Source organism: Belonocnema kinseyi, chromosome 10 (genome assembly GCF_010883055.1).
Source record: "Belonocnema kinseyi isolate 2016_QV_RU_SX_M_011 chromosome 10, B_treatae_v1, whole genome shotgun sequence".
NCBI classification, from domain to species: Eukaryota; Metazoa; Arthropoda; class Insecta; order Hymenoptera; family Cynipidae; genus Belonocnema; species Belonocnema kinseyi.
This window is the reverse complement of record NC_046666.1, coordinates 81,286,715-81,295,237: the sequence shown is the minus strand read 5'-3', so window position 1 is coordinate 81,295,237 and position 8,523 is coordinate 81,286,715. Positions and strand designations below refer to the sequence as shown.

General features: G+C 36.9%; 1 protein-coding gene across 1 annotated transcript in view; it reads right to left on the bottom strand.

Annotated features, from left to right (window-relative positions):
* The window catches only part of LOC117181227 (ankyrin-1-like), a 19,613-nt gene extending 16,900 nt beyond the window's left edge, over positions 1-2,713 (bottom strand). The window contains exon 1 of the mRNA XM_033373791.1: positions 2,596-2,713. Within this exon, the coding sequence (XP_033229682.1) occupies positions 2,596-2,713 (118 nt within the window). The remainder of the gene's footprint in view (positions 1-2,595) is intronic.
* Positions 2,714-8,523: the final 5,810 nt, after the last annotated feature.

Genomic DNA, 8,523 nt, shown 5'->3' with positions numbered 1-8,523 from the left:
ACTCTCATTGGGCGGGCGCTTTGTCGTTTGGGCTTTTTGTCACGGATCCTCAGCTTTATATCAAAAGGTTGTAATCTAATACGCATTTTTTGTATTCGTATTGGGATGTCAGCGAGTGGTTTATGCATTATTGGCACAAGCGCGTTTGTGATCTGTCTCCAAGGTAATAGTTCTCCTGATAACATATTGCCTGTAAAGCTCACAACCGAATACGACTGCATTCATTTCTTTTTCTATTTGCGCCCAGGCTTTTTGTGTCGTTGTCAATGCTTTTGATGCACGCAACTGAGCGATCCTTTTGAGGTAAAACCGCGCCTATTCCTGATTGGCTTGCGTCTACGCTAAGAATACAAGGCAAATTTGGGACGTGGTATTTTATAATTGTAGCATTTGTTAAACATTTTTTAATTTTTCTTATAGCTTTATCACGTTCATTAGCCCAAATAAATTCCACACCTTTTTTAATTAAATTCCGCAGTGTTGCAGTTATTTCTGATGCATTTGGTATATACTTTGCTCGATATGTTAAAATTTCTAACAATCTCTCAATCCCCTTTTTGTCAGTTAATTTTTTCATGTCTAAGATTACTTCTATACTGCTGTTATCTATTGCAATACACTTTTCACTAAATATGTGTCCGAGAAACTTAACTTCTGGTACTCCGATTTTAAATTTTCTTAGATTGAAACTAACTCCTTTTCTTTGAGCGATAGCAAAGATATTATCTAGCGTTTTCTTAATTTCTAATTCATTTTCAGCCCATGTCAAAATATCATCGATACAGATTTCTAAATTCGGAATGTCTTTAAATGTTTCGTCGTAAATTCTATGAAAAATTAACTAAAGTAAAAACATTGACAAACTCAGTGGGTTCTTCAATTTTGGCTATTATTTTATTAGATTCCATTTTACTTAATTCGCCTTTGAAATCATCAAGAGCTTTAAATGGCAGTTTTCGACATTGTTCAGTTTTTCTCGTATATCCCGTTTTTAATTTGAAATCGTTAACATAGTCGAGTTTACCGATTCCTTCGAAAATATTTTTTTCGCGTTTACTAATTGCTTTACATAATTCGAATCTAAATCATCTTTATCATCAAGTGTCCCTATTAATGATAGGGGAGAGTGGGGCTAAATGTTAATTTTTAAACACGCACTGCATGCTATGTACACGCTCGGAAGATAATGCAGATTGAAAGGTTTCGAAAATTTCACATTTAGCCCCACTCTCCCCTACTCTTCGTAGTATTTTTAATTTTTCTATGGTCTTTAGACCTAATAACGGGCTTGTGTTAGCGCAATCTACTACAAAACACTTCTAGCTGGACTTTAACATTTATAATTTGACAAGGTAATCGTACTTTGCCTACAACTGGAGTATTTGTGCCATTGTAGTTCGTAAGTCTCGCGTTAGTATTCTCAAATTGAATTTGCGGACTGTTTCTTTTAAAATCTGCAAGATTTATAAGATTTATGACATTACATCCCGCACTAATATCTAATTTAAATGGGATAGTTTTTCAGTTTCTATAAACATTACATTTTCTGTCCAACCTACGATAACATTTGCAATACTAATTTCGCCGAAAAAATAGTTTTCTTCTGTATTATCATCTGTTCCTATTCTGTTTTCCCTGACTGTATTTATATTATGTTTATTTTTACATACTTGGGCGAAAGGGTTCGGCTTACTACATATTTTACAATATTTGCCAAACGCTAGACACCTTCGAGGTGGGTGACTATATTCACATCTGCTACAGTTTGACGACTGCTTCTCATTTCATTTGTTCACTGATTGTTCAAAATGCCCTCTATTCGAGTGTTGAGTCGGCGCCGTGTTGTATGATTCTCCTAAATCAGCTTGATCTCGGCTCTGCAGTCCTCGGTTTGCTAGATTTGGCTGTTTACCTGTTCTCCTTCGGTTCAAGTTTTTAGTGTGCTTGCTAAATTTCACAGCATCAATATTTTTCCGCTCTTCCCCTGGCGGACCGAAGGAACCGAATGGAGCCTCTACAAAGTACCCGTAAAGACCCCATTGAGTCCCCATTCGGTTCCTTTCTAAAAAACTCGCAAAAACAGCAAAATCAACTTTTAAATTGTGAAATTCGGATTCTACGTTAAAATTCCTTATAAAAGGTCTCGGAATAAACGCAATATTTTTTCTTGCATCGGTAAAAAGTTTTAAAAAATACAAGGCGTATGACGCGTGTTGACTGCTACACTTCAAACGTATCGCCTGTAAGTAGCAGTCAACAGACGTTATACGTATTATTTTTTTTTTAACTTTTTACCATTGCAAAAATCTATTGCGACTATTCCGTGACCTTCTATAGGGAATTTTAATTTAGAATCCAAATTTTAACAATTTAAAAGTTGATTTTGCTTTTTTTTCGAGTTTTTAAAAAAGGAACCGAATGAGGACCCAATGTGGTCTTTACGGGTACTTTGCAGAGGCTCCATTCGGTTCCTTCGGTCCACCAGGTTCCAACGTTTGAATTTGCTGATTTGTTAGTTCAGCAGCTCTGCAAAGGCGCATGCATGATTATAGAGTCAGATTTGTCTCTCTAAGAAGGCGTCTTTCAAAGTTGTACTTTGGATTCCACTTATTATTCGATCTTTAATTAGGCTGTTCTTTAGAACTCCAAAAGAACAATCCATGCTGAGCCTTTCTAGGTCGGTAACGAATTCTTCAACCGTTTCTCCGTCCATCTGCACTGTTTAAAAAAAACGTGTCTGCAGACGCTTTCATTTATTATAGGTACACAATGTGCTTCAAAAGCTGTAATTATGGCTTCGTAATTCCCTTCATGCTGCTCAGTAAATTCAAATGTACCGTAGACCTCTTGAGCTTCATCTCCTATGGTATAAAGAAGGATTGCGATTTTTGTTTCATCTGGCTTTAAAGAACTCTTCTGTGGCTTCCATGTAGATTTGAAATTTCTTCTTCCACTTTTTCCATTTTTCAGCTAAATTTCCTTCAAGCGATAGTGGTGGAGGTGGTCTGAGATTCAACGGATTATGTGGCTGTATCATAATAACCTCTCGTTTCTGGTCCTGTGGGTTTTGTTGCTCTTCTCTATTAAGAGACATTTTTGGTTTTCTTTGTTCTAGACACTGGAAGTAGTGACGTCTCTGTGTGGTATCCACGACCACTTTTTGTTCACTTTCGGTTTACTGCCATGTTAAATATGTCTTATTTCTATATTAAAATAACACATTTAGATACAGTAATATAGTCTATTTATAGTCAACGTTAGAATCACGTTACACGATGGAGGCCCAAGCTATCGTCTGACTTCGTGCTCCCAGCTGTCTCGCGTTGTCGCTTCCCACGATGTGCCCACTCCCATAGAAAAGTGGTGAACGGATTATAGTAATTGCTACGTCCCCTAGGTGGCGCGCATCTCACATTTTGCCACAATCTATAAGTATCCCCCCAAAATACATTAGAGTGGGCACACCGTGCCTCTTCCTCTTGGTACGCATAGCTGCCACTCGGGTGCAGCACACTCAATGTTTCTATGACAGGTAACTAGCTGCAGCTGCCGATGTTAAAATGTACATCGCATTTTTTTAAATGTTATGGATATTACAAAAGTTGTATAACAAGAAGAGGCGAATTCAAGTAGTATTGATAAAAAGTAATATATATAAAAGTCTCTAAAAAGTCCCTGGACGGTTGGATATTTCATCAGGTAAAATATTTTTCCAAAAAGTGAAGGTCATTCCTGAAGTAAATTTCAACGAGGAATTCAATTTCAACCTTCATTTTTACCTTGAAATTGAGCTTCATGGCTTTTTGAAGGTCAACTTTGTTTTTTTAAATGGAAACCTCCTTTTTTATATCTGCAATCGATAGAGCGGAAAATTCTACGTTCAGGTACGTACCCAAGTCATAGGTCAATTGTAACGTTCAACGTCAATTAGAGGTTATTTAAAATTAACAAAGTTTTCCAAGAAGTCAGTGTAATTCCTGCAGTAAATTTCAACGAGAAATTCATTGGTTCATTAAATTTGCAGGTGTTGTGGTGAGAGTTCTGTTCCTCCCCGAAGTTATACAGTCCTATACCGTTTCTCGATACCTAAGTCAATACCTAAGGCGATACCATATGTCCTATACCGTTTTCCCATACGAATATTACGAATCGAAACTAAATTTACATATTACGAGGGCATATTTATTATCTTTCGCTGAAAGATTATTATGGCGCAAGCTAAACTTTCGGAACGAGAGAGGGTATCTGTATTAATGATGCGTGGTTGGGGAGATCGAGTTCGATCTTATGATCAAGTTCGATTGCTTTTTAATCGCACTTTTCGTAATGGAGAAGGGTTAAATCCTGTCTCAAAATCAACAATTGAAAGAACTGTAAGGCGCTTTATGAATCATGGATCTATCGAGGACCTTCAGAGAACTGGTCGGCCAAAATCTGCAGGATCTGAGGATCTGAGGATCTGAGGATCTGAGGATCTGAGATCCTCTTTTCTTGTACAATACAGTATTTTCAGACAAATCTACTTCCACTTTAAAAGGTAAAGTTAACAGGCAAAATTGTAAATAAAGGTCCGACACAAATCCTGATTGGATGTTGGAGAGTCACACACAATATCCACAAAAGATTAATGTTTGGGCCGGTATCTTGAATGATACATTGATAGGCCCTTTCTTCATCGATGGTAATCTCAATGCCCGTGCATATGAAGAGCTTCTGAGAAACCAAATTGTACCAAGACTAAGGGAGATTACAGGCGATAATTTTCAAAATATTTGGTTCCAGCTGGACGGAGCAGCGGCTCATTACGGTAGGGAGGTTCGAGCCTGCTAGATCTCTTTATCTGACGCCTCTCGACTATTTTCTTTTGGGTTATTTAAAGAGCAAAGTATACTCAACGCAACCGCAAAGCTTAGACGAATTGCAGAATCGGATTCTGGAACAGGCTACTTTGATTGATAGTGAGATGACCTCTAACTGACGTTGCACGTTACAATTGACCTATGACTTGGGTACACCCATAAACGTAGAATTTTCCGCTCTATCGATTCCAGATGTAAAAAAGGGGGTTTCCACTTAAAAAACAAAGTTGACCTGCAAAAAGCCATAAAGGTCAACTTCAAGGTCAAAATGAAGGTCACCATTAAATTTCTCGTCGAAATTTACTTCAGAAATTACACTGAGCCCTTGGAAACCTTTGTTAATTTCAAATAACCTGCAACTGACCTTGAACGTTACAATTGACCTATGACTTGGATACGTACCTGAACGTATAATTTTTCGCTTTATCGATTGCAGATGTGAAAAAGGGCCTTTCCATTTAAAGAAACAAAGTTGAACTTCAAAAAGCCATGAAAGTCAACTTCAAGGTCGAAATGAAGGTCATCATTGAATTCGTCGTTGAAATTTACTTCAGGAATGACCTTCACTTTTTTAAAAATATTTTACCTGTGGAAATATCCAACCGTCCCGGGACGTTATATATATATTGTAACCCGCGAAAACTTGAACGTTTAACCCTCTGCCGCCCACGGTGACATATATGTAACGTTTGGAAAACTTGAGTTTTTTTAAATATGACTTTGAGACGAACAGCAATTTTTAACGCAAGGATTTACATGAAAGTCAGGACGGTAATGAGCTAGAATTTTAGTTCTGTATACACTACGCCATATGAATAATATGCCTAAATATCTCAAAATACGGAAAAAGAGAAAGTTTTAAGGGCGGTATGGGGTTAATTCGCAGTACGTAGCAATTAATTACACCTGTAATTAATTAGAGTTATCATTAAATTAAGTTTAAAAAGTGGAATAAAAAAAGGGAATTCATGTAAGAAGACGTAAGATCCTGTTTTTATAAAAAGGCGTTTATTCAATAAAACCCTAATCTAAGCTTTTACATTAAATTTCTATCATCTATCTAAACTTTGGCAAATAATAGGAAATACGCTCAATACGCAAGAGATTCACTCCATAGACTAGTTCCCAAGGAGAACCCTAGGACTATTCTTCTTCGAGGAGAACCCCGAAGCTATTCATATGTGCGCCTTATCCTTTGAAACTTACTTTCTTGCCTACTGTGATATTACTACCTAGTGTAGAGTCCAAGGAGAACCTCGGGTTTACACGTCTGAAAATATTACAGAGTACTATTTAAAATAAAATTTCTACGATGCAATAAATGAGAGGCAATGTGTTCTCGAGTATTTGGTTTTTTCACCATTTTAATATAAAAAGTAAACGTTCAGCAAAAGACACCTCCGAAGTATTATTCAATTGCTAAATCCGTTATAAATCCTTAATGAAGGATTATTGTCATAAATCTTTAACCTCACGGGCGGATGCTAATGGCGCGGTACGAGGGACACTTCCCTTTAAGTTTGAAAACTCGAGTTGTGGCCTGAGAGGTCGAACACACTTCAGGTCCTCGGATTAGCCGCGCGAAAAAAAGAGGCGAAGGCAAAAGCGGCGCAACACAGTGGTAAGAGAGAGAAATCTCAAAACTTGGAAACAGGTATTTTCCCTTCTGGGAATTTTCTCGAAAATTTTTATTAAGATTATTTCTTTTCCCGAATCATAAAAAGATTTCAAAATTCAATTCGTCTGCTTCCTGGACTAGCGTTCATGGAGAACCACGAGGCTATTCTTCTACAGATAACGGTTAAAACTTTGAAAGCTAAAGTAAATGGCAATTTATTTAAATGCGCGATGCTCAAATGAAATTCTCTCGAGATTATTCTCTCTTTTCAAAAATGACACAAGTTACAACACTAAGGCGAAACGCTGAGACTATTACTCAAAAAGAATAGATTTAAAACACTTTTTAGAATACTCGTAGTAAATACCAATATCTAAAAATGAACTAGAAGAGAGTTTCCTCTAGTCACTGCTAGTATTGGTTATTAGATCCTCGCGGTTCGCCCGCGAGTTTAACAACCCTGCTTTTTGGTTGTGCAAGCCTTTTTATAGGGCGCACTGCGTCATTCCTGCCCTCTACTTGCGTGGGTGGACGAGAGGGAGAAAAGATGAACTTGCGCAATGGAAATTCTCCTAGAGACAATAACACTGCAAAGTGTCTTCCGGGACGTATCTCCTGTTGCCTATTTACAGGCTATACCCTGTAACTCCCAGGTTACAATATATATATATATATATATTTATACGTATATATACACATAAGCATATACATATATCTATTGTATCTATATATCCCGTGCAGAAATGGCGACTCGGTTTTGGTAGGGTGCTAGTTATTTTTCCCTAATTTTATTGGGGCGCTGAACGGGAAATCGGGAAAGAACCCGACAAGAACATCGCACCTTGCAGAAAAGGCACTAGCCTAGACTCTGACCAGATTCGAGCGAGGGTGCCTTTCTATTGCCGTACTAAACAGTAAGATCTTTTCTAAATCCTTGCTCTATTTCCCTATTCATTCCTAATTTGATTACAGGTTATTTGGCGACGTGTTATGGTTTACAATATTTTTTAATAATTACAATTAAAGTTCTTCTCGGGTAGAAATTACAACATGTTTCTTAAGAGGCCCTGTCTCTAAAAAATTCTGAAGAGTGATGCTATGGTTGCAATAGTAAAAAAGTTTAACTAGCACATTGCCATAATCTGTTACCAGAAATTTTTTATTCACAGAAGGAAAATATTAATCCAAATTTAAAATATATTTTCTTTGCAAAAGTTAAATCCAAAGATTTTACACCTTTCTGTAGTCTCCTGACAAACACTCCTCCGTTTTCTCGCATTTTTATTGACATTAAATTCCTAACTATGCTTCGCACGTTATTCTAACACAAAATTAATTGTTGAATTTGACTAGAGAAGATTTATTGCTTATAACTAAAGAGATATGCAGTTTATTAAAATATCCGCAAGCACCGAGAATCGAACGCACGCACCGCACGCTTACAAGTTGATCACCTAATTCCCATAGCTACGATGCAACGCTAAGTACGATATCATAATTACTTGACAGCATTCATCCGATACTTTCGAACTTAGGAAAAAAGGTTCTTAAAACTCGATTTGCTAAATATGATTTTTGAACGTACTTAGATACCCGTTTTACCTGTCGAGGGCTTTACAAGGGCCCCTCGAGAAAATAATTATTTAATAGAAATTGTTTTTATTATATACATATATCAATAAAGCTTTTTACGTAGTTTCATTAGAAAATATAGTGCTAAAAAGTAAATGTCAAGCAGCACACAACAATAACCTGCCGAGGGCCAGCCGAGGAAAAGCCTAGATTCTTCTAGCTAGAAAATCTGATTGCGGGCTCGCGTAAGAGCCAATATTTAGTTTAGACATAATGATCAGGTAAATATCAGGTATATCCAAAATGAAACAAAATCCACATAAAAAATGATACTTTCCTTGAAATCCTTTTACTGAAATGACTTTTTGATTTTCCACAGCCTACCATCCTAGACGGCAATATTGCAACATTCTCCTGAAAAAATTGGTTACTAAATTCGAGGTATAATTTCTATTATATATCTCGAGATTGAAA